General features: G+C 37.0%; 2 protein-coding genes across 3 annotated transcripts in view; one reads left to right on the forward strand and one right to left on the reverse strand.

Moving 5' to 3' along the window:
* The window catches only part of LOC136856429 (facilitated trehalose transporter Tret1-like), a 35,556-nt gene extending 33,181 nt beyond the window's left edge, over positions 1-2,375 (reverse strand). Inside the window, exon 1 of one of the 2 annotated variants that reach the window (XM_067134299.1) lies at positions 1,377-2,375. The gene's annotated coding sequence lies outside the window, so the exon portion shown is untranslated. The remainder of the gene's footprint in view (positions 1-1,376) is intronic. The other variant, XM_067134300.1, reaches the window with a different exon arrangement.
* An 11,979-nt stretch (positions 2,376-14,354) lies between these two features.
* On the forward strand, positions 14,355-26,679 carry LOC136856263 (cilia- and flagella-associated protein 251-like). Its single transcript, XM_067133957.1, has 2 exons — positions 14,355-14,407; positions 26,121-26,679. Exons 1-2 carry the CDS (start codon positions 14,355-14,357, stop codon positions 26,677-26,679), a joined length of 612 nt encoding a protein of 203 aa, XP_066990058.1.
* Positions 26,680-27,111: the final 432 nt, after the last annotated feature.

Below are 27,111 nucleotides of genomic sequence, written 5' to 3' on the forward strand. Positions count from 1 at the left end.
ACCGTGTCCTTTACCGCGACCAAAGTATTGTTTACTTATTTATAACTCCCAGTCTAAGAAGCCAGTGGGTTGGAGGCAAACAGCTTGGCAGAATCCGAAATACTTAGGGCTTTATTTATCTCCCGGGAACGGTGGTTCACGCTAAGGCCCCGACACACAGAGAGAGAGAGAGGAGAGAAAGAGAGAGAGATAGAGAGAGAGAAGGATTAAGTCTTGGAGCGCAAAGCCTTGAGTTGAGTAACCTTGAGGTCGACTGAGAATGTGTTGCATATCTCATTAGAAATCGAATTGTTTCGCTTTGTGGCCGAGAGAGAGAGAGAGAGAAAGAGAGGAATTTGAAGTATGAAGCATTTGATACAATGATAGCTAAGACAGAGAGAGAGAGAGAGAGAGAGAGAGAAGGAAAAAAAAACCCCATTGGTGTGAGGCAGTTCACTGGATATTCTCAGAAAGTGGAGTGTATTCTCAGTATGCATCCACTTCCTCCCTACTGCTTTCAATTACAGGAATAAGTTCTCACCAGCACGAAACCACTTGAGGAAGCCCCCACTTTTCCCAGTTTCACATTTATCTAAACGTTGTTCCAAACCGCATTAGTCTGTGAGTGAATTTACCATCCAATTCTGATCAGAAATGCTATAAGTCCATCTCTCTCTCAACCACTTCGGAACAACAGTCCTCTTACGAATCTCCCAAGACTATAAAAAAAAAGTTCCTAATTTCTATTAAAAAAACTGAAGTGCTTTCTAAGAACGCTGAGGCACTTATGTCCTTGGAAAGTGTCCACTTTATTCTCCAGAGTTCAGAGCGAGCTCAGCTCAAAAGCATGGCGGAATCCGGCGAGGACGGGCCAATCTACTTAAAGCAAGTCTGAGCCAGCAAGCAACTCCTCCTAGCGTGTATAGAAATGATACTGTCATATTTGCAACTCAGGTCTGGCTAAGGCTTCAGTAAATTATATTGCAAGATACGCTGAATAAATGAGGAGGGTTCTTGAATACTCAGGCAAAGGAATGCGTTAGCCATGAAGCAGGAATAGATGAATAATATGAATAAATCTACATGGAACTGATTAAAATGAAAAACGTGATGAGTAGCGTGTTAGGAATTAGAATCGTTTCCAACCAACGTGACGATGCAGTTAACAGTAACTAGATTATGAGGTTATGATAATAAAGATAAAATAGCAACGTCCTTGCTAGGTATTGCGTATGCATGACAAATAATCACGTATACAGCATACATATTCATGTAAATACCAAGAGAGAACACGGGTTAGAAGACTAAGCAGTATTGACGGAAATAGCGGATCACTTGCTAGATAGGTTTGAGTAACGTACTAAAAGACATAAATAAATTTAACTGATAAAACGTACCTGTTTGGTCACTGCGAAGCAGGCGCCTCTCTCACGACCGTCCCGTACCTTTGCCCAGTTCCTGGGCGGCCAATTTGTGATTGGGGGTCTGGACGATGGACACCTTTAGGCCCCCGAAATCGTCCTCTTTTTCGAGAAGCTCGGCGCATTCCTCCCCCGTCCCCTTCTCTCCATATTCTATAGGCGACATGGTTTTGACCTTACTTTACAAGCTGGACAGACCAGAGAATTTTCTGACTTTCTTTTCCAATTTTTGCTATGTTAATGGCACCTAGGAGGGAAATTTCTTGTTGCAAAAGCCTCGGCTAAGCTAACTCTACCATGCGGACTTGAAATCCCAAAAAATGAAAATCCTGACAATTTGTGTAACGCAGTTAAGTCAAAAAAACAAAATAGCCCGGCATAATATGTTTATATATTGGAGATAAAAACCGCTGCGTGTGATGCTGCTGATTTTTATAAATATGTATATACTTTGGATCGACTTGAGAATGATGAGCGAAAGACTAGAATTTAGTACTGCTTCGTGCAACAGGTGAAAGACTACTGTGAAGAAGGAATTATGTTGCACGAGGGAGCGTCGTATCGAGCGCACTTGCCACTTTGCTGCTCCGCACCACACTGCCAGCGCTTCTATAAGGAGAGTCAAGACTTCGCCTCGCTTTCCTCCCTCCCCAACCTCCTCCCTCCTCCTCCTCCCCTCCTCCACCAGCTAGAGCTGTCGAAAGGGGCCAGCATCCAGTACAGTATTCTACTATAGCGCCCCCCCAACAATTCCCTGCGATCAGGACCCGGTCGTCATAGAACGCCTTCATTCACCTTCATGGCCAGAGGACTCTGCGTAAGCCTCGGGGGCGGCGGGGGCGTCGTAGGGACGCCGTTTTAGACTAAAGGCGTCTGCCTCTCTTCGAAGCCACCTCGTTGCCAGCCTCCTGGCGTCCCAAAACAAACAAATAGATTCTTTCTCTCTCTCTCTCTCTCTCTCTCTCTCTCTCTCTCTCTCTCTCTCTCAGTGTGTGTCGGAGGGAGGAGCAGCAGTATCGCCTCGTCTCCTATCTTGACATAATAGGCTAGGAAAGTCGGCTGCCGCAAAGCGCTCCAATTTGAAACCGCCCGAGCTAGACCGATGTCAGTGACACTGGGGAGCGATGTATATAATTATTAGACTCGCTCATTTATTCATTCGTTACTTTCATTGCTCTCTCTCTCTCTCTCTCTCTCTCTCTCTCTCTCTCTCTCTCTCTCTCTCTCTCTCATACGCACACGAAGCTTGTCCAGCAGAGTAATGGTCTATAGGACTAGTTTCTTCTATAGGTCTAGTTTCCTATGTACTAATATATTAATAAAGAAATTATATTACGTACTTTTACAGATGCACAAAGCACCTGTTTTCATAGATCACGTGACGTAGAAGTATGTATAAATATCCTTAATGGAACGTTTAATTTAGAATACCCAAATATGTGTTAGCAAATGCTTTTTATTTTAACTGAAGCTACTTGATACCAAAGGAGTTTTGTCTGCTTCTGAGAGAGAGAGAGAGAGAGAGAGAGAGAGAGAGAGAGAGAGAGAGAGAGAGAGATACCCTAAATCTCGTTGATGACTAAGGACCGTTTTAGATGTCGCTGTTGGGCATCTTATGCCCACAAGCGACTGTGGATGATAGATGCAGAAACAGGTTGCCCTTGCAGTAAAAGAAATATTATATATTGTTCATAATGAGGCTTATTTACGATTCGTATATATCGCTGCATATCAAACTGTTTATTTGTAGTTTATATATATATATATATATATATATATATATATATATATATATGTATATGATATATATTTATATATATATATATAAAATCACACATTTCCAGTTTTTATCAAGAGGTCCATTTGCTCAGTCAGTGTCTACTCTGCACTCATTTCCCTTAAATGGTTTTTTTCTGAACTAAACTTCTCATTTCAACACTTTCTCTCCCACCCCTACCCCTCTCTTACCACCTGCTGACTCAGTGACCCCATACATGAAGACACCACGCTCCTCAATTACCCCTTCCGTCTGCCTCTGCCGTCGGCGGTGCGCCTCACGCGCGGTGCACTGTGGGCGTTGCTTGAGATTCTCTGCGGCGTGTTTTCCTTGGCCTCTAGCTGCTGCAACCCCTCTCATTCCTTTTACTGTACCTCCTTTCATATTCTCTTTCTTCCATCTTACTTTCCACCATCTCCTAATAATTGATTCATAGTGCAACTGCTCTAGGTTTTTCATCCTGCCTTTCTGACCTCATTTTCCTTTTCAGCGCTGAATGACCTTGTAGGTCCCAGTGGTTGGCCTTTGGCCTAAATTCTATATTCTTTACCAACGTTTGCAGAACTTTAGGTGTTAGGGTTTGATTCCCAGCAAATATTTTCAGGATGAGGTTGCTAGCCCCATACCCTTCTACACCCTTGCGGCAACCCTTTGTAGTTGATCAGCCACCAGGTGCAATGTTAATGCCTAGGTCCACAGAAGTATAATGGGTGTAAGGTGGATGCTTCTAGAGCACTCTGCCTCGCCAAGGAATCGAATCCTTGGACTTGTGGTGGTATATATAAATATATATATATACACATATCTATTTATGTATACATGCATATGTACTGATGTGTGTATATATATATGTATATATACTGTATATATATATTTATACATATACATATTTTATTTGTTCATATTCCAACTTCTGAAACCAACAACATCAGTAAAAATTAGAAAAATAATTAAATACGAATTGGAACCAAAATTAATATTTTCTCGATTCCTACCACACTTTATCTATTCTCCAAGAGAGAGAGAGAGAGAGAGAGAGAGAGAGAGAGAGAGAGAGAGAGAGAGAGAGATTCTTGTCGAATCTCTCATGGATTGGCAGCGCTCGGGTAAACACGGCCAAGAAACTGTGTGTACACTTTTTTTTTATTTTATTTTCTTAGTTTACGAGCTGAGGGGGAAACAACAATGTCAGATACTAAGAAACAAGGACATGAATTCGCAAGAGAGAGAGATAGAGAGATAGAGAAAGAGAAGGAAGGAAATAGAGAGAGAAAAATTGAGGAAGCGATAGAGAGATACAGAGAGAGAGAGAGAGAGAGAGAGAAAGAGAGAGAGAGAGAGAAATAGAGATTGAGAAAGAGAGAGAGAGAGATAGAGTAAGACAGAGAGAGAGATATACAGAAAGAGAGAGAATGAGAGAGAGAGAAATAGAAATTGAGAAAGAGATAAAAAAAAAGAGAGAGAGAGAGAATGAGAGCGAGAGAGATAGAGATTGAGAAAGAGATAAAGAAAAAGAGAGAGAGAGAGAGAGAAAGAGAGAGATAGATAGAGAGAGATAGAGAGAGAGAGAGAGAGAGAGAGAGAGAGAGAGACAAAGATATACAGAGAGATAGAAAAAGATTGAGAGAGAGATAGAGAAAGCGAGAAAGAGATATAGAGAGAGAGAGAGAGAGAGAGCGTGGGAGCACAGTTGGAGCATTTAAGATGTCTTTGGCCAATGGAGTCGAGCTCGGTCTAGTGTCTGTGGTTTACGAACAGAGGTCTGTGGTCTGTTGGAGTTATGGCACAGACTCCTGACCTCTAAGCCAGTCTGTGCCCATGTGATTTTCGTTTATATTTCCATTTTCTCCTCGTGGCCCCGGTCCTACCCAGGGGCATGGAGTCTCTCGTTGGCATTGCAGTGTCCAATTATTATTATTATTATTATTATTATTTTATTAATATTTTTCTTATTATTTTTATTTTATTCATATTATTAATTTTATTCTTTATTATTTTTATTTTATCTTTTTATTATTATTATTATTATTATTATTATTATTATTATTATTATTATTATTATTATTATTACTATATTGTTATTATTTTAAAATTTTTATTATTATTATTATTTTATTTTTATTAATATTTTTCTTATTATTATTAATTATATTTTTGATTATTTTATTATTATTTTTATTATTTTATTTTATTTTTTATTATTTTTATTATTATTATTATTATTATTATTATTATTATTATTATTATTATTATTATTATTCAGAAGCTGAAACATTAATATGGACCAATATTAAAACACCAACCATTTGAGCAACACCTCTCATCTCATAATTCAACTACAACAAACACCTGACCGAACAAACATACACATACACACCCAGTGTGTAAACCACGACAAAAAACATACACACAAACAAAAAAACAAAGAAACAAACGAAAAAAAGCTAGCAAGTAATTCACAAAGAAAAATGAACGGAGACTTTGCCAAATTTCTCAAGGTTGGTGGAAACTGAACTTAGCCGAGAATTGTGCGGTGAGGAGAGTACGTCAATTCTACTTTTAGTTCTGGACATTTTTTTAGTTTTCTGTGAAGGAGAACTATTATAGAGATGCTTGTCTGTCCGTCCTCAGATCTTGAAAACTGCCGAGGCTAGAGGGCTGCAAATTGGTATGTTGATCATCCACCTTCCAATCATCAAACATAGCAGATTTCAGCCCTCTAGCCACCTCGGTAATTTTTATTTTATTTGAGGTTAAGGTTAGCCATGATCGTTCGTCTGGCAGCAATATAGGCCAGGCCACCACCAGGCCGAGGTTAAAGTTTCATGGGCCGCGGCTCATACAGCATTATACTGGGACCACCGAAAGATAGATCTGTTTTCGGTGGCCTTGATTATACGCTGTAGCGGCTATACAGAAAACTTGATTGCACCGAAGAAACTTCGGCGGAATTTTTACTTGTTTTATTTAAAGTTAAAGTTAGCCATGATCATGCGTCTGGCACCGCTATAGGTGCCAACAACACATGCCACCACCGGGCCGTGGGGGGAAAGTTTCATGGACCGTGGCGGAGAGTTTCATACAGCATTATACGCTGTACAGAAAAGTCGATCGCGCCGAATTCTCTTCGGCGCATTTTTTTTTTTTTTTTTTTTTTTTTTTTTAAGAAACAAGGTATTCAATCCAAAACCTAACCTAACCTAACCTACCATCACTAACATTTCCTTTTGCATTTGAGGTCGTGAAGTTTTGACTCAGTCGTTGAAAGGCGAAGTGACTAAAATATGGCGTCTTATCCGCTGGCTCAGTGCGTCCCTGTCATAATATTTACAGTTGTTAAAATCTCGGAAGACCAAGATTTTTTAAACTTTATTAAAATAAATATTAGAGGACCGAGAATTATTATTAAAAGTATTAAAATCTTAGAGAACCGAGATTTTTTATTAAAATTATTAATATCTTGGAGGACCGAGATTTATTAATAAAATTACTAAAATTTTAGAGGACCGAGATTTTTATTGAAATTAAAAGTTTTTGAGGGCCGAGATTTTTTTATTAAAATGATTAAAATCTTCGAGGAGAGAGAAAAATTATTAAAATTTTTTTATAAAAATTATTAAAATCTTGGAAGACCGAGATTTTTATCAAAATTATTAAAAGGAACGAGATTTTTATTAAAATTATTAAAATCTTGAGGACCAAGATTTTTATTAAAATTATTAAAATCTTGAGGACCGAGATTATTTATTATTTGATTAAAAAATGATTTTTTAAAAATTAAAATCTTGGAGGGGCGAGATTTTTTATTAACATTATTAAAATCTTGAAGGGCCGAGATTTTTTTATTAAAATGATTAAAATCTTGGAGGAACGAGATTTTATTAAAATCTTTATTAAGATTAAAATCTTAGCGAGATTTTTATTAAAATTGTTAAAATCTTGAGGACCAAGATTTTTTATTAAAATCTTGGAAGACCAAAATTATTAAAATTTTGAGAGCGCGATTTTTATTAAAATTATTAAAATCTTGGAGGAGAGATTTTTATTAAAATCGTTAAAATCTTGGAGATGAGATTTTTATCAAAATGATTAAAATCTTCGAGGAGAGAGATTTTTTTATTAAAATGATTAAAATCTTGGAGGAACGAGATTTTTATTAAAATTATTAAAATCTTGGAGGACCGAGATTTTTTATTAAAATTATTAAAATCTTGGAGGACCAAGATTTTTTATTAAAATTTTTAAAATCTTGGAGGACCGAGTTTTATTATCAAAATGATTAAAATCTTGGAGGACCGAAATTTTTTATTAAAATTTTTAAAATCTTGGAGGACCGAAATTTTTTTTATTAAAATTATTAAAATCTTGGAGGCCCGAGATTTTTTTTATTAAAATTATTAAAATCTTGGAGGACCGAGTTTTGTTATGAAAATTACTAAAATCTTGGAGGACCGAGATTTATATTAAAATTATTAAAGTCTTGGAGGGTCGAGATTTATCATTAAAATTATGATAATCTTGGAAGACCGAGAATTATTAACAAAATTATTAAAATCTTTGAGGATCGAGTTTTATTATTAAAATTATTAAAATCTTGGAAGACCGAGATTTTTTATTAAAAATATTAAAATCTTGGAGGACCAAGATTTATTATGGAAACAATTCAAATCTTGGAAAACCGCGGTGTATTATTAAAATTTTTGAGGACCGAGATTTCTTATAAAAATTATTAAAGTCTTGGAGGACAGAGATATATATTTAAAATTATTAAAGTCTTGGAGGACCGATATTCATTATTAAAATCTTGGAGGACAGAGGACTCCTGGCCTAACCCGATCCCTGATGGTTTTGTTGATATGGGAGCGAAGTGCTCCTTCTTCTTCTTCTTCTTCTTCTTCTTCTTCTTCTTCTTCTTCTTCTTCTTCTTTCTTCTTCTTCTTCTTCTATTTTTGTACAATATCTTGTCATCTCGCAGCGGTTAATGCACCCTTCCGCCAGGTTAAACACACACATCTTCAAGTACATGTGTCGACTTTTCCACTTAATATTGCACTACGTCCAGACGCGATGGTAGCAAGAGGCTCTTGCATAACGCCGTGACGTCACGACCCCAGTGACATCAATATTTGCACAGGGTCACCCAGACCGTAGGGAGTCGTCATTTCATTGCAGCCCTGACCTTAGTTTCATCCGTTGAAGATAGTGATTGGACTTCTGAATTGGCAACTCCAGAGCTCTGTTACGTAATGGCCAACTCTTCCAGGACTGTTTTTTCATCTTCTTCTTCTTTTTAGAGGACTGAGCATAACCTTGACCAAAGAGGTCAGTGTAGTGTTCTTGTTATATACGTATCAGGTGTTGCGGAGGGTCTTATGCAATGGTGTTCCTTGGAAAATTAGTTTTTTCTCTGTTACCTGACTGATTTTAATAAGAGCTGATTTTCTAAGATTCCGGTTTTGTAAGCTTTCATTATCTTTGCATGATTATCAGATTTTATGCCAAGGTTTTTTGTGGGGATTTTCGAAAATCTTTTCATATATTTGACCATGATTAATTGGTTTGTCTGAGGTCTCGATTTTTATTCATCATATTCTGCTCTTTGTCATGTTCATTATACACTTTTTTCTTAATTTGTAACAATTTTCACACAAATAAGCTCCCAGAGGACTCATGTAATAGTACAGTATCATAAATTATTGGTTGAATATTTGAAAAAGATTTCAAACTGAACGCAGACAAAAATTCGTTCACCCTTTGGTAGGGTGGTTACAGAAATTGTTAGTTTAGCCTTCAGGTCCTCAACAAGCCTTGTGGGGTGAAGCTGCCAGCCTCACCCACAAGGAATTAATTACCAAAAGGCTTCGGACCATGGACTGAATGCAAGACCACAACAGTCTTTCAGAGCAAAGGTGCCTTCAGAGGATACTGATTCCATGTAAGACCTAGCAAAGCCTTCACTTAAAAACTTGGCAAGTCAAGTAGGATAAAGGTACCCCATACAGCAATGACTGAATACAAGACTCCAGTCATTCAAAGATTCCTCAACAGTCTTTCAGGGCAAAGGTACCATCAAGGGTCACTGATTTCTTGTAAGACCTGACAAAGCCTTCACTCAAAGACTTTGTAAGTCATTTAGGGTAAAGGTACCGCACAGAATGCAAGGACAAGCAAAGACTTCAGTCTTTCAAGGACACCAGAAGAGTAATTTAGTACAAAGGTACCATCAGAGGCTACTGATTTCATGTAAGACCTGACAAAGACTTCACTCAAAGACTTTGACAAGTCATTTAGGGTAAAGGTACTCCATAGAGCAATGACTGAATGCAAGACCAAGCAAAGACTTCAGTCTTTCAGAGACCACAATAGTCTTTCAGGACAAAGGTGCCATCAAGAGTTATTGATTTCATATAAGACCTGACAGAGCCTTTACTCAAAGACCTCGGCAAGACCAAGCAAGGACTTCAGTCTTTTGAGGACATGACACTAAGGTGGTCTCAAAGGCCAACTGATTTTTGGGGCCATTTCTGGGCTAAGAAGGGTAAGAGGACCATGCTGATGTCCCGTGGCCAGTATCCAATACAGGATCATTCAGTAAGGAAGATAATGGTTTTATAACGTTAAAAACTCTTCACAGATGCATTATTATTATTATTATTATTATTATTATTATTATTATTGTAAGTAGTGGTAGCAGTAGAAATAATATGAATTAGAGTGTTCTTGAGAAATCATTTTCGTGAACATAAACATTTCTTTGTAAAAAAATTAATACTTGATACAAACTTTTTATTTATGAAATAAGATACAAGTGCAAACTTGAGAGAGAGAGAGAGAGAGAGAGAGAGAGAGAGAGAGAGAGAGAGAGAGAGAGAGAGAGAGAGAGAGAAGCAGACTCTCTTGCTCTATTGAAGACCATTCATTCTTCAGTGAACATTCTATTCTTCTTCCTGATCTAAATAAGAATCTTTCCACACTGCCGAGATAGAGGGAGTACGCCGCTAAGCCAGTCTTCACTTTATGGGTAATATTTTTTTAGTTTTCCGTAAAAGAAAACTGTTGTGCCGGCTTTGTCTGTCCGCCCTCAGATCTTAAAAACTACTGGGGCTAGAGGGCTGTAAATTGGTATGTTTATCATCCACCCTCCAATCATCAAACATACCAAATTGCAGCCCTCTAGCCTCCTCAGTAGTTCTGATTTTATTTAAGGATAAACTTAGCCATAATCGTGCTTCTGCCAACGATATAGGATAGACCTCCTACCCGCCGTGGTTAAAGTTTCACGGGCCGCGTCTCATACACCATCATACCGAGACGACCGTAAGATAGATCTATTTTCGGTGGCCTTGATTACACGCTGTAGCGGCTGTACGGAAAACCCGATTCCGCCGAAGAAACGCCGGCGCATTTTTTAATCGTCTGATATATACTGGCTAAGCATCCCAGACGAAAGGAAAAATGAAGACAATTATATTCCCGCTTTGATGAGATGAACACGGACAATGGCATTCATTTGTTTTCTTAATGATTTTCTCGTTGACGTTTCGCTGCTTGCTTGCAAGCGTCCTTGTCTTTGAAGGCAACGGAGGAAGAGGAACTGCTTGTAACGGTAATGACATGTTGTACAAGCAAGGGCCGAATTACGTTTTTGATATTCAAATGAGGAAATGAATTTGAACTTTAAAAGGTTACTCCGGACACACTCACACGCATATATATTTATGCGAGTGTGTATTTATATAAATTATATATATATATATATATATATATATATATATATATATATATATATATATATATATATATATATATATAGAGAGAGAGAGAGAGAGAGAGAGAGAGAGAGAGAGAGAGAGAGAGAGAGAGAGAGAGAGAGAGACTACTGGCCACTGGTCAAACTCAATAACAACTGTATGTATAGTAATATCTACACTGACCTCTGACTTGTTCCTTAGTGTTTCAAATGATAGTGGGTCAGAATTCAATTCTCTTGGACGTGGGATCAAGACCAGACATCCTCCCCCCCCCTCCCAACCCTCTAATACGCTTTCCCGCCACTCCCATCAGCCCCCACCCCCCAAAAAAAGTATTTCAATGTCTTTCTCTGAGAATTTCTTTCTGAGGATACGACGCAAATAGTTATACAAACAGCGCACAAAGCCCTTTATTTGGTGAAGACTGAGAGAGAGAGAGAGAGAGAGAGAGAGAGAGAGAGAGAGAGAGAGAGAGAGAGAGAATACAGCAAAGTCATGGCTTGAATGTTCTTGAAGAAGATGAATGATATATAATAAAAGACTTTTGACGCAGAGTCCGTCATTGAAGAAGCATCCTGTCTTGTCAAAAAAATACACTAATGAGTTAAAGAGCGCTTGAGGAAATGTTGAGATACGAAAATGGATTAACAAGATGCGTCAGTAACCTTGATTGTTTCGGCTTCCAAAAATAAAAAAAAGAGGGGAAGGGAATAAGATTAAAAAGATTAAAAGGGCATTATTTTAATCACGCAAAATTGGGGGTTTTCGCGTGGAGGGTTTGGGGAAGGGGAGGGGAAGAGGTGGCATCCCATTTCCTCATAGTGTGAAAGACGCCTACTTTCCCAGCGCCGAAAGTGGGGCCTCATTTTCGCGGGTTGCTGAAGTATAAATGTATATAAGTGTCTCCTTCCGCCCTTGGCCCGTCCTTCAACCACCATACATTGGTTTATTTCCTCTTTCGAAGCCCTCATCCTCTCTCTCTCTCTCTCTCTCTCTCTCTCTCTCTCTCTCTCTCTCTCAACTTCCCCCAAGCGGCCTCCTTCTCCTCTCTGCGATCCTTGGACGGCCTCGTGCTCCGAGGAACTAGCAGGGATGCTGGAGCCAGGCTGCGTCGCATCAGGAAATTGCTCCTCGGCCTAAATATTGAAGAGGAACTGTTTTATTTCATTTTTAAATGCTTCTTTTTCGGTTATGTATTGTATGTTGATATAGAGATTGAATAGAAGAGTGTATATATATATACCTCCAGGGAAGCAGCCTCTGAGGAGGATCTTCCCTAGTGATGGGTGCCTTCAAGGGAAGGCATCCTTAGGGCACCTTGGGACCCCTCGGCCTTGTGGTTCAGGCCCTTCTCAGGCCCGCTTCCTCAACCTGTCAGGAAGCCTGCCAACTCCAGGGAAGCAGCCTCTGAGGAAGATCTTCCACTGTCAAGGGTGCCTTTAAGGGAAGGCATCCTTAGGGTGCCGTGGGGCCCCTCAGCCTTGTGGTTCAGGCCCTCCCCAGGCCCACTTCCCTAGCCTGGCAGAAACCTGCCTCTTTAAACCATTACTTTCTTTAATTCAGCTGTTTGAATGATACAATCCTTTTTCTGAAGATACTCGAAGGATGTTGGGACTTGTTCCTGGAGACTGAGGTTGGTGCTTCACTGAGCTACAGCTTTGGGCACATGCGCGAATGACACTTCTTCCGCTCCTACAGGAATTGGAGACAGGCGGATTCCAAGACGGCAAAAAGTCCTCTCGATTCCTACGAGATTTCACCGACCTGTTGATCCAAATGATAATTCTGGCAATACAAATCTCTCTCTCTCTCTCTCTCTCTCTCTCTCTCTCTCTCTCTCTCTCTCTCTCTCTCTCTCTCTCACTTCAGATGCTTCAGCCTTCAGCAAAGCTAAAACATCAACTCTCAGTCATTCTTTTCCGCCAGGTAGACCATCATATCAGTCATTTTGTGCTGGGAAATTATACTCATTTCGAAGGCAGTTTTGTCAGTGTCATAACTGCTTGCAGGAGACATCCACTCTCATCCACACACCCACTTCAACCACATCCATAACCTTGCCAACACATCCACATCCACACACTCAACCTCATATCCACAACCCCTCATATGAGACCTGTCCACATCGACAACATTCATCCTTGAACGACGTAGCATAACCCATCACATCACACGTACCCACATATCCACATCCACATATCTGTACCCACTGTATCCACATCCTCATCCACACATCCCCAAATGTGTTTCGCCGTGTTTAGTACTAGCCCCTCAGGGACAAAATGTCCCTAAGCGCATCTGATCCCCGAGGGGCCTAGTACTAAACACGGCGAAACATTGTAGATGAATCAATATATTTTTTCCCTTGTGCCATTTTTTCCTATTTTTTCACTTGTGCCATTTTTACCTGTGCCATTATTACCTAAATTCATATATATATATATATATATATATATATATATATATATATATATATATATATATATATATATATATATATATATATATATATATATATACAGTGAACTCTCAACTTCCCATTTTCCTAAAGTTTCCAATTACATTATCTTAGGAAGACCCTGAAATCTAAAATGAGAAATGAATGGAAGAGTATTCTTTATTCTTCTCATGTATTCTTCCTAACCAAAAATAACAACATACGAACTTCTTCCAACCATGCAAGGTAAAACTGAAAGAAATGGATTTCCTATAAGTTTAGTTTCCAGCAGAACATTCTATTTCCGCGTCGCTTTTTGCGAGCACATTTTTTCTCAGCGATTTTAAGTTATATGAGGGAATCAGTTTGTTAACCACAACCTTTCTTTATATTGTATTTCTAGTTTACCCATACTGTCAAAAATTATGCTAACATGCGAGACAACTTTGTTCCGAAGCTCAAACCAAGATACCTGTCTTTCCCATAAGGCGGTAGTCCCGTCAGTGCACCTCACGCAATGCACTGTAGGCATTACTTAAGGTTCTTTGGTTACTTCACTAAACCTTTGGCCTAAATTTATATTCATGTGGCACACTTACATTGGTGCTAATGGTGAGAGAAGCCTCCCCTAGGCCAGTGGTTCCCAAACTTTTTTAGCTAGCTCATGGTACCCTTTGAAATCTTTTAATTCCTCTGTGGCTACTCAGCCCTAGATATTATTAGTGAAAAAGGTTCTTCAATTTTGTGATAATCTTCAGTGTTTCTGAAATGGACGTGCAATCTCTATTATTCTGTTTCACAAGAACAGAAATATTGTGTGGGTTCAATGAAAATAGCCATCTAGATTATAATAATATATATTTTTTTCTGATATAATGGCATATCAAGTACTTCCGTTGACATCAGGAAAAATTATGTGTTTTACAACAAGACTTTATACACTTTATCAAAATAAAAACTATAGGTATATACTAATTTGTCTTTTCATAATGAAGTGCACCAATATTGAAAAGCTTGTGAAAATGCGTCAGCCACAAGGCCAGTGTGTTATTAATACACACACAAACACTTATATATGTGCATGTGTGTATATATATAACACACTGGCCTTGTGGCTGACGCATTTTCTCAAGTTTTTTAATATTGGTGCCCTTGATTATGAAGAGACAAATTAATATCACCTCTAATTACAATTTCCTAAGGGTAGCGAGCTTTTGATAGAAGGGAAGACACTTGGCTGAAACCTGACTCACCTGGTTAACCAGAGCTATGGGGATTTCACTGCAGTTTCACTACTTGCTCATAAATGATTGGGCCACTAATTAAATTTAGCTTGAGCAATTTGTTACTGCAACTCAGTGAAGGTTTTCTTGCGTTCAGATGTCAATTTCGGCTGCGTTTGTCGCAAATGGGTCTACCACCCAATTAGGGATGTTCATTTTCAGCACTTGAAACTGGATTTCCATATCGTTATGCAGTTTCTGAAAGCATCTGTGTTCACTAAAATATATATTATCCTACTACAGCTCTTCCTTTATTGTGGCGTGGATGCAAAATATATATTAACTCTTTACGTTCAGTGTTTATCTTGATCAGACAAATTTTTCCAGCTAAACAACACTTACAGCCTCTTTGCAAGTTAAAAGATCTGTATTTTAACCTTGCATCTGTTTGCTCAGCGCATCTAACTCCTCGAAAACATCTGAAACGTAGAGTATGTCAAATTTGGGCTGCAATATTTACACTTCAGAAATGTTACACCACTGTCTCAGAGCTCAACGAGGCGACGCAGGCAGTTACCCTTGGAGAGCCATGTCGCCTGTGCGTGCAAAAATAGGTGTTGAAATCCTTCTTCACAGTTAGCACAGAGTTGTCTGGAGAGACGACCTTGAACTGGACTTGACCTGATGTGGTTGACAGTCTTGACTGCAGTGTCATGTGCATCTTTCAGAAGTCCTCGGAGCACGAAGAATATGCAGTAAGCTTCAGACCCAGCAGTCAACTTCAGACACAGCCTCTTTTAAATAAGCAACGAAACCCTTGTATCTGCCTGCCATTACAGGAGTACCATCAGTAATGCAAAATTCTCTGCTTGCAAAAGTGCAACTATTTGAATCTCGACAGCCTTTGCCAATTCATCACTGTTGCTCAGTGGAATGGCATCTGAGGCTAGAGGGCTGCAAATTGGTATGTTGATCATCCACCCACCAATCATCAAACATACCAAATTGCAGCCCTCTAGCCTCAGCAGTTTTTATTTTATTTAGGGTTAAGGTTAGCCATGGATCATGCGTCTGGCCGACGCACCTTCACTTGAACCACATCTGGGGAGCGACTGAGCGCTGAGAGTTTCATACAGCATTATACGCTGTACAGAAAATAGATTGCGCATTTTGTACTTGAAATCTCATAAGATGCATTTAAACCTTTGCCAAGTATAGAATTAAGAGTGTTCCATCATTAGAAATGACCTCGAAGACTTTAAAAGCAATCTAATGAAGTTTCTTTTCCTCATGCTTGTTCTTTCATTTTGTCATTAGAAAGAGCTGTCATAATGTGACATATTGTCCTTATTATATTGTCTGGAGACATTCTGTCTTCATCTGATCAGGTCTTAGAGAGAAGAAACTCTTTGATCAGTTCCCATAAGTCACAAACCAAACTAATAGATTTGTAGAGCTCCATTTAGTGAAATGTGTCATAATATTACCAAAGAAATAGAAATTGAGATAATTTAGAATTGTTATATTATTTGTTAAATGATTATGATTTTATGATTCAAATTTTAAAATAAAAAAAATTTCTATAATTGTGGCCCCATTCATTGATCCTGTGGGCACACTACTGCCCAAAATTTTTCTGCCGTCCCCCCTGAAATTTGCCAAGGCCCCCCTAGGGGGCCACATGGACCTAGGCTCTGTCAAGGCTAAACTTGGAGCTTGTTACCCGTAGACTTTTGTTGTTACACACACAAATTGTCACACAGAAAAAAAAGTAAAAAAGGCACCGAAGTTTCTTCTGCGCAATCGAGTTCTCTGTACAGCCACTACAGCGTACAATCAAGGCCACCGAAAATAGATCTACCTTTCGGTGGTCTCGGTATAATGCTGTATGAGCCGCGGCCCATGAAACTTTAACCACTGCCTGGTGGTGGCCTATCCTATATCGTTGCCAGAAACACGATTATGGTTAACTTAACCTCAAATAAAATAAAAACTACTGAGGCTAGAGGGCTGCAATTTGGTATGTTTGGTGATTGGAGGGTGGATAATCAACATGCCAATTTGCAGCCCTCTAGCCTCAGTAGGTTTCAAGATCTGAGGTCGGACAGGAAAAAAGTGCGGACGGACAGACAAAGCCGGCACAATAGTTTTCTTTAACAGAAAGCTAAAAATATGGATTAAATACCGTTATCAGAAGATTTAGCTTACGAAAATTGCTATATTAACCTGAATAATGGTGAGAGAAAACAATTATAAAATTACTCTAATATTTAGGTCATTAATGACTGGCAGATGACTACTAATGATAATAATGATGATCATTATTTTTTTATGATAGTGAAGAGCAAAAAATAATGGAAAATAATTATATTAATAATTTTAAAAGTAATCATTATATTAACTGTTAAGTGACAATCAGTTTAGATTGGAAAGTCTTTATAAAAATGTTATTTATAACTTTTTTATAATTAGAGTGTGTGTATGTATGTATGTATGTCCGTACGTATGTATGTATAAGTATCCATGATGTATATATGTATGGAAGTATTGTATGAATGGTAACTGTCTCCATTTTTCTCTGCAACCGTCAAACGACCCCTCCATTCTCTCTCTCTCTCTCTCTCTCTCTCTCTCTCTCTCTCTCTCTCTCTCTCTCTCTCTCTCTCTTCTTCTTCTTCTTCTTCAGTCACCAACACCACCAAAATGCGTCTTCGTCTCCACCTATCTCCATCAAATGTCCAGTCTCCAACACCCCTAACAATACGTTGTCTTCAGCGTCACAATCTCCAACACTCCTTCGCCTTCCAAACAATTCTCATCTTCAGTCCCCGCCCCCCTCTCCCCATTCCAACCCCTTTCCCCCACCCACCCCTGTCGCCCCTGAAGACACCAAACCGAAGCGAACTGGTTTTTGAGGGTTGATAAACAAGACGATTTACAAGAAGGAAGAGAGAGAGAGAGAGAGAGAGAGAGAGAGAGAGAGAGAGAGAGAGAGAGATGAGATTTGGGCAAGTGAAGCCAAGTAGGGGTCCAGGATTCGCCTCCGTCATCGTCTCTGGGTACATGTGTACTTGGAAGGAGAGAGAGAGAGAGAGAGAGAGAGGTTTTAGAACTATCTTCATATAAGGATCTTAAGGACATATCATGTTCTATCTGAATCTGCCGAGAGAGAGAGAGAGAGAGAGAGAGAGAGAGAGAGAGAGAGGTTATAGAACTATCACCATACGACATTACTTATTCCCAGCCCCGCAGAATGTGAAACATTCTCCCGGTAATGCTACTTTTATTGGAAGCTCCGTTACTTTGAGGTGACGTTACTTACTGTTACTTAACCCTTGAAAACGGGCAGGCCTAGCGTAGGGGAGACGATCTTGAAGAAATTCAGTCTCTTAGACTTCATCTAAAATGAATATCAACTTCCTAGCGTAAACATGAGGTAGGAAAATGACGGTGATACGAGAAGTTCTTCGTTCTGTTTATTAAATCTTTATTGAAATTCCTCTCTCACTATCTGCGCATTTTATAACTTCCTATTTTTTTGGGGGAGAGAGAGAGAGAGAGAGAGAGAGAGAGAGAGAGAGAAGAGAACTGGCATCTCACTACGACCTTTACTAACTGGTGCTACTGACACCACTGCGGCCTGCCTGCGACGCCACGGAGATGGCAAGCCATCGCCGAATCGCGTTGCTCTAACGACGAAGGAGAAGGGGCACTTGATTCTGACCTGAGGAACCTCACCTGAACCCTCCTCCTCCTCCTCCCCCTCCCCGGCCTCCGTCGGGAGGGGAAGAACTTCAAGGTCGCGCCTTCTGTGAAAGTGGTCGATGTCAGTAAATTGATTTGCGATGCCTTCGTTAAAGGCCGGTAGGGTTGCAAATTGCAAGATGGCTGTTGCAGCAGGATTTCTCTCTCTCTCTCTCTCTCTCTCTCTCTCTCTCTCTCTCTCTCTCTCTCTCTCTCTCTTAGCGTTGCGTTTCCTGGTTTGGTTGCGGGACCTTCACCTATCTTGAGGGGACCAATTTAAAATTGGGGTTTATACTCACACACACATAGGACCTTCCCGAAGTAAGGATACAATCAATCATTATTTTATCTCTCTCTCTCTCTCTCTCTCTCTCTCTCTCTCTCTCTCTCTCTCTCTCTCTCTCTCTCTCTCTCTTTGCCTTTATCTTTCTCTGTTACATAAAATGTTAGCGTCTCTTTGTGTTTAGAACACAATATATATATATATATATATATATATATATATATATATATATATATATATATATATATATATGTATATATATATATATATATATATATATATATATATGTATGTATATATATATGACAAATACTCTTACCTTGACTAAGTTGACAGTGACTTTTCCACTGACCTTCAAGGTGAGATCTAATTATGACTTATCTGGTTTATATATCCCCATTTTGGGTATCAGTTGTTTACAAATTACACTGAATTCAATATCAGTGGGTTTTTCGTGGCTTTATATTTTAAAGAGTAAATGTGTTATTTATATATATATATATATATATATATATATATATATATATATATATATAATATATATATATATATATATATTGTAATAAGCATTATTATATAAATTTTATAAATTTCGGCTTCCCACCACATTTCCTTCTCCAGGCTTGTCCCACGGCCCCCCGTGGGGATCGATTTTGTCCTCTCAAGGCTGATAAATAAATATAACATTCCTTTTTGAATAAATATAAAATGAAGAATTTACCTATAATATATCTTTTTTTATATATTAAGGCAATTATTATATTCTCGTCAGTGCTAAAACGAAAAAAAATTTTTAAATTAGATATGAAATATTTATAATAAAATTTTGACGTCTACAGTATAAACAAATAAAATTCTCCTTCCAGAGACCCAAGGGAATATTCCCAGTGACCTCCCCCCTTCCAACGCGAACGCAACCGTAAAACGCGCAGTTTACAAAAAAAAAAATGACGAATGAAACGCGCCAATGCAAACCGCTATTGCGAAACCACTTACACACACACACACACACACACACACACACACACATACGTGTGGAGGACTATCTAAGACTCTATAAATCGCCAGTCTACCAAATATTTTGTTTCCCCCTTTCTACAAAGGCCGTATCCTTGTCAGCGCAATAGCCAACAGCAACCTTGTCGCGTCTCGACCTCTGGGCCGCTTGGGCAATGATTGAGGGGCGTCCCGCAGGACTACAGTTCGTACCTTCCTTGTTTAACTTATCCTCGCTCGGGGTGTGTATGGAAATGGGTCAGGGGAGAGAGAGAGAGAGAGAGTGTACAATTTAGGCCAGAGGCATCCCAATGGGAGCTATGGGTCACTGAGTGATGGAAGGACAATTAAGAGGCACTAATTAAGGGTCTTTGTAACGTGTCTTCCAAGGCCCCTGTCATTCCATTTACCGTACCTCCGTTCATATTTACGCCTTTGTAACCTAGAAGCAAAGGCGTAACAGGAGGAAAACTTCGCAGATAAAGCACTATGAATCAATCACTAGAAGACGGTACACTGGTAAGCAAGATGGGAGAAAGAGAATATGAACGGAGCTACAGTAAAATGAATGAAAGGGGTTGCAGCTAGGTGCCTAAGGCAGGCACGCTTCAAAGACCCTTAAGTAATGCCTACAGTGCACCGTGGTGTGTACCCTGCTGTCTACACGTGACTTTAAAAGGGTCACCCTATCTGGACCGTGTACTTTTGACCTGATTAGATAGAAAGTGAATAACAAAACTCTCAGTCAGTGAGTAATTGTGGAACAGTGACTTATTTGCGTATTTAATATTTAAAGTCTACTGGTCTCTTAATACCTGTATATATATGTACTTTTAATAATTACATATACGGTGCGTATTATATAATAATGTATGTAATAATTACACATACGTATTGTAATATGTATACAATTATGTATGTAACAATTACATGTACATATTATAATGACATAATTCTTGCATTAATTTTTGCACCAATCAGCTGTTTCCACTTTAGGATGGCTTGGTTCCATAATGTACTTCTGTTTCTATGCATTGCATTTTCACGAGGCGTGAGAACGCGTGCCTTACGCCCTAGCATCCAAAGGTATTTATTCTCATCCTGGGATAGACTTGGCCACATAAACCTTCCAGACGAGCATCCATCCAGATACTGACCAGAGCGAACATTTCTCAAGTTATTATTATTATTATTATTATTATTATTATTATTATTATTATTATTATTATTATTATTATTATTATTATTGTCTATAGTTTTATTAAGATTATTGTCTGTTTCAAGAAAATTTCTCGAGAATGGATGGACGAATCTAGATGAACCACTGAACCACTTGCTGCCAAATTAACCAATAATGACGGCAATAAACTGATAGAGTCATTGATTCCAAATTATTTATTTAATTTACCGTTATTTATTTAATTTACAATATCTATTTGATTTACAATTATTAATTTGATTCACTGTTAATTTAATTTATAATATTTATTTAATTTAAAATTTATTTAATTTACAATTATTTAGTTAGTTTACAGTATTTATTTAATTTACAATTATTAATTTAATTTATAATATTTATTTGATATACAATTATTTATTTGATTTATATTTAATTTAAAATTATTTATTTAATTTACAACTATTTTGTTAATTTATAATATTTAATTTACAGTTATTTATTAAATTACAGTCATTAATGTATTTTATAATATTTATTTAATTTATAATTATTTATTTGATTTATATTATTTATTTAATTTACAACTATATATTTAACTTACACTATTTATTTAGTTTAAAATAATTTACAATATTTATTTAATTTACAATTATTTATTTAATTTACAATTATTTATTTAATTTACAGTTATTTATTTAATTTACAATTATTTATTTGATTTACAATTATTTATTTAATTTTTATCTAATTTACAATGATTTCATTTACAATATTTATTTATTTTACAGTTATTATTATTATTTTATTTATAATATTTATTTAATTAGCATTTTTTATTTAACTTATATTCACTTAATTTACAATTATTTATATATCTAATTTATATTTATCTAATTTACAAGTGATTTAATTTACAATATTTATTTATTTACAGTTATTATTATTATTTTATTTATAATATTTAATTTAATTTGCAATTTTTATTTAATTTGTAATATTCACTAAATTTACAATTATTTTTTAATTTATTTAATATGCAATTATTTCGTTAAATTATTTAGTTAATTTATAATATATATTTAATTTACAATTATTTAATTCATAATATTTAATTTACAATTATTTATTTAATTTACAATATTTATTTAATAATATTAATTTAATTTACAATTAATTCTATTTACAATTATTTAGTTAATTTACAATTAGTTTGATTTACAATTAATTTGATTTACAATTATTTATTTAATTTACAATTATTTATTTAATTTACAATTTAGTTAATTTACAATTATTAATTTATATTTATTTAATTTACAATTATTTATTTAATTTAAAGTTATTTGTTTAATTTACAATTATTTATTTAATCTACAATTAATTTAATTTTCAATTAATTTAATTTACAATATTCATCTAATTTAGTTATAAATATAATTTATCCAGTTCTATTTTAGTCGACAAAATTTGAAAAACAAAATTTATTATACCAACCACCAACAGAAAAGATTGCCTACGGACGTTGACTACTAAAATTATGGAGTTAGAAAAGATATTTTCCAGTTAAACAAATATTATATATCTTTACGTCTTATTGGGAGTTAAAAATATGAAAAAAATTAAAGAATTTACGGTGCAAAAGAGAAGAATAAAAATCAGGGGCCTCTTTCATTATTCAGAGTGTGAGATGAATTATTATTATTATTATTATTATTATTATTATTATTATTATTATTATTATTATTATTATTATTATTATTATTCAGTAGATGAAACCTATTCATATGGAACAAGCCCACCAAAGGGGCCACTGACTTGAAATTCAAGCTTTCCAAATAATTTTAAGGTTAGGAAGAAGAAGTAAGAGGAAGTAAATAGAGAAAGAAGAGATTCCACTCATTAAAAAAAAGAAAAAATAGATTAATAAATACGTAAATAGATAAAAATAACAACATCCATCACTTGGGTAACTTACAAGATAAGTGGTGGTCAATTTCCAAGGCTCACTTCAAATAAAGTGTTCCAGAAGGTTGTCTATACAAAATGCCACTTAGGAGATTTTCTTTAGAAATTATTATAATAGGTTTATGGGGGTTATTCCTGGTCTTACGCATGCACGGGCTCTTGCTTCAGGCGGGAGGGAAATTTTGGAAAGGCCCATTTGAATCTAGGGCTTAATTAGATGGATATAGTTGCTCGTTTGTGCCGTCATGGATTTTGCGAATACATTGAATACACTTACAAAAATACGTCAGACAAAGACAGTTTTATTTGCCAAATAATAATAATAATAATAATAATAATAATAATAATAATAATAATAATAATAATAATAATAATAATAATAATAATAATAATAAAATAATTATAAAAATGATAATAACAGTAATAATAATAGCACTTAGTACAGGGCATTATCAATAATAATAATAATAATAATAATAATAATAATAATAATAATAATATAGGACATTTCATTACTATGTACTGCACTTCACAGAGACAACATCAATTAGCTAAAAAAAAGTCTAAAGTCCTGGATTTCCAGACTCCATCAGTGATGGCTGGGATGAAATAATGAGCGGTAATGGTTTCGAAGGCGACAAGCATTCAGCATTCATCGATTCCCGGATTCATCCAAAGCCGTTCAGGCGTTCTCAAGTCATTTTGTTCATATATAGATAAGTTTTGTCAGAACTGGAGTTGTATTTGAGAATCTTTTCAGGAAATTAAGTCGTTTCACCTTTTTTTTTTTGTCCGATCTAAATTTTAAGGTTTTAATGTGTATGTGTTTGCGGGAAAGAGTGCTTAAATGTATGTATGTATATGCATCATTGCCTATACATATATATATATACATACATATATATACAAATTTATATATATAATTATATATATAAATTTGTGTATAAACACTGACCTTTTCAAAACTAGTTTCCAGCACCTAGCAATCAATTGCTTATTGCCTGAACGACTCAGGACTTACAAAAACCCCAAAAAAGGCCCTACCCAAAAAGCCCTGTCATTCAAAAAACATTACAACTCAAAAACTCATTGAAAACGAGACTCACTCTCTGACGCAATTATCACCTGGAGGGGAGTTTTTTCAAGATACGAACGCAGAGAACAATCACGAACTACCCACAATCCACTTTTTACCGGGAAGCGTCCGAAAGAGTTCGCAGTACCCTCTTTTTCCCCACGGACGAGGGGAAACAGCTGCATTGTGGGGCGTCTCTCTCCCCTCCTGAAGCGTCTACGGGAACACATTATTACCTCTAAGTGGGTCGCAGCTAACGAAGATCGAGCGGTGAAGTCTGAAGTCTGGCGGAATAACTTTTGGGGGAAATGACCTGCATTCCTGGTCTCAGGGGAAGAAGAAGAAGTGGACGAGTCGAATGCGTTCTTTTAAGGGCCACTTAAATTATTTACGGACTCTCTTCGGATGAAACGAGAATTCGAAGGTGTAAACACAGCGGCGACCAAGTTTTCGGGAGAAATTGAGGGCGGCTCTGATTCAAAAGAGAGAAGTAGAAGAGTTTCGGCCAAAACAATTCTGGTTCCGCAGCTGTTCGAGTCTTTTCTTCTCGGGGATAAATATATTTTGAGAATTATTTTCAAGAGGATTATCTGAATTATTATTCGTTGATTATTTACAAAGGTTTTTAGCTTTCTGTAAAAGAAAACTATTTGTCTGCCCGTCCGCCATTAGATCTTGATAACTACTGTGGCTAGAGGGCTGCAAGTTGGTATGTTGATCATCCACCCTCCAGCCATCAAACATACCAAATTGCAGCCCTCTAGCCTTACTAGTTTTTATTTTATTTAAGGTTAAATTTAGCCATGATCATGCGTCTGGCAGAACAACAACAAAGGCCACCGCAGCCGGCTGAGAGTTTCATACAGCATTATACGCTGTACAGAAAACTCGATTGCGCCGAAGAAACCTCGGCGCATTTTTTACTTGTCATAGTGATTATAGTAACATCAATCGACTCCCCCTCCAAATGCCCATTTGAGATGTCATCCTATCAATAATCCCTGTAACACCAACCAACCCATCCCTTCACAAACACCATTTCCAAATCATTTGTCTTGGTGAATCTGTCTTTGCAGTTAAGGCTTCAGAATTCTCTCCCTTCGTCTGTGTTTTGTGATTTTGGAAACTCACTCTTATTCTAAGGGGCTGGAAGGTCTATTTTTAGACCTCTGGAGTCAAGTCTTTTAGCCATTCAGCCTTTCATTGTCCTTTTACTTGCTTTCTCCGGGTCTGGGCTACTAAAAGGTTGTTTTAGGTTGCCCCTCCCTAAGGCCTTTCCACTGGAAAAACTGCCATGGAGAAATATAATAATAATAATAATAATAATAATAATAATAATAATAATAATGATAATAATATTCTTTATTTCAGCTCAGGGCCATTTACGTGGAATATACAAAGTAGACAACAATTATTATTATTATTATTATTATTATTATTATTATTATTATTATTATTATTATTATTATTATTATTATTATTATTATTATTCAGAAGATGAACCCTATTCATATGGAACAAGCCCATCAAAGGGCAATGATGGAATTCAAGCTTCCAAAGATTATTATTATTATTATTATTATTATTATTATTATTATTATTATTATTATTATTATTATTATTATTCAGAAGATGAAACCTAAAGGGGCCACCGTCTTGAAATTGAAGCTTCCAAAGAATATTAAGGTGTTCATCAGGAAGAAAGAATAGACCCACGAGATAAAACAATAAAAATAATTATCAGCAGTACTGGTGAAAAATAGCATTCATAATAATGGTAATGATAATAATAACATTGAGAGTAACTCTCAAAATATTAAAAATTATAAAAATTGAAAAGTAGATTGCATAAAATTAATATAACCAATTAACTTCAGTAACAATAACATATATTTTTTTTATTTCCCAACGCTGAGTAAACAGTGCGTTTGTAAACACCAGGAAATAGTCTTCAGTAATAATAACACACTGGGTATTTGGCACTGGCACTGGCATTACTTTCATGCCCCAGTTCTGGGTATTGGTTGGGGGGGGGGCGTGTCAGGTAAGTGGCACCTGACTTAGATTGAAGAAAATAACAAACAAATTCTTTTGTTCTTTATATTGAGATGACCTCTATTACTGAATTTATTATTATTATTATTATTATTATAGGAGGGTCATTGTTATCATTAATACAATCGACCTGATTACATCTGATGCGGTAACACTGAAGAAACCTGTTTCATCATGGAGTCTGAATGACAAAGGAGGAGAGACACAGTAATCCAGTGTCAGTGAAGGTCACAGAAGAGAGGAATCCAGTGTCAGTGAAGGTCACAGAAGAGAGGAATCCAGTGTCAGTGAAGGTCACAGAAGAGAGGAATCCAGTGTCAGTGAAGGTCACAGAAGAAAAAGTGAATCCAGTGTGTCAGTGAAGGTCAGAAGAGAGGAATCCAGTGTCAGTGAAGGTCTCAGAGAGAGAAGAAAGGAATCCAGTGTCGGCGAAGGTCACAGAAGAAAGGAATCCAGTGCCAGTGAAGGTCACAGAAAAGAGGAATCCAGTGTCAGTGAAGGTCACAGAAAAGAGGAATCCAGTGTCAGTGAAGGTCACAGAAAAGAGGAATCCAGTATCAGTGAAGGTCACAGAAAAGAGGAATCCAGTGTCAGTGAAGGTCACAGAAAAGAGGAATCCAGTGTCAGTGAAGGTCTCAGAAGAGAGGAATCCAGTGTCAGTGAAGGTCTCAGAAGAGAGGAATCCAGTGTCAGTGAAGGTCACAGGACAAAGGAATCCAGTGTCAGTGAAGGTCACAGAAGAAAGGAATCCAGTGTCAGTGAAGGTCACAGAAGAAGGAACCAGTGTCAGTGAAGGTCACCGGACAAAAGAATCCAGTGTCAGTGAAGGTCACAGAAGAAAGGAATCCAGTGTCAGTGAAGGTCACAGAACAAAGGAACGCAGTGTCCGCCAAGCCTCGCCTTCAGGGAAAAGGCAAATTTCCAAGAACCACCATCATTTTTAAGGGGTCTTCAACACCTGGGGAGGCTGAAAAACCCTCAATTAAAGTGTCCTTCAACTTTGAGCGCTAAATAAGTTGTGGGAAGTGCCGAGGGTGCGAGAGTTGTGCCAGATGTTGGAAGAATGCGCTTCCGCCGAGATGCAAGTGCCCTCAAGTAGGACCTCCAGATAGGACGTTGGTGTCCTTGATGATTTTAGCCAAAAGAGATTGTTTAAGGGTGCGGCTATGACGCTGAAATAATGAAGATCTGGCCATATTGTCGTGATAATTTTGCTCTCATAGGT

Source organism: Macrobrachium rosenbergii, chromosome 35 (genome assembly GCF_040412425.1).
Source record: "Macrobrachium rosenbergii isolate ZJJX-2024 chromosome 35, ASM4041242v1, whole genome shotgun sequence".
Taxonomy (NCBI): Eukaryota; Metazoa; Arthropoda; class Malacostraca; order Decapoda; family Palaemonidae; genus Macrobrachium; species Macrobrachium rosenbergii.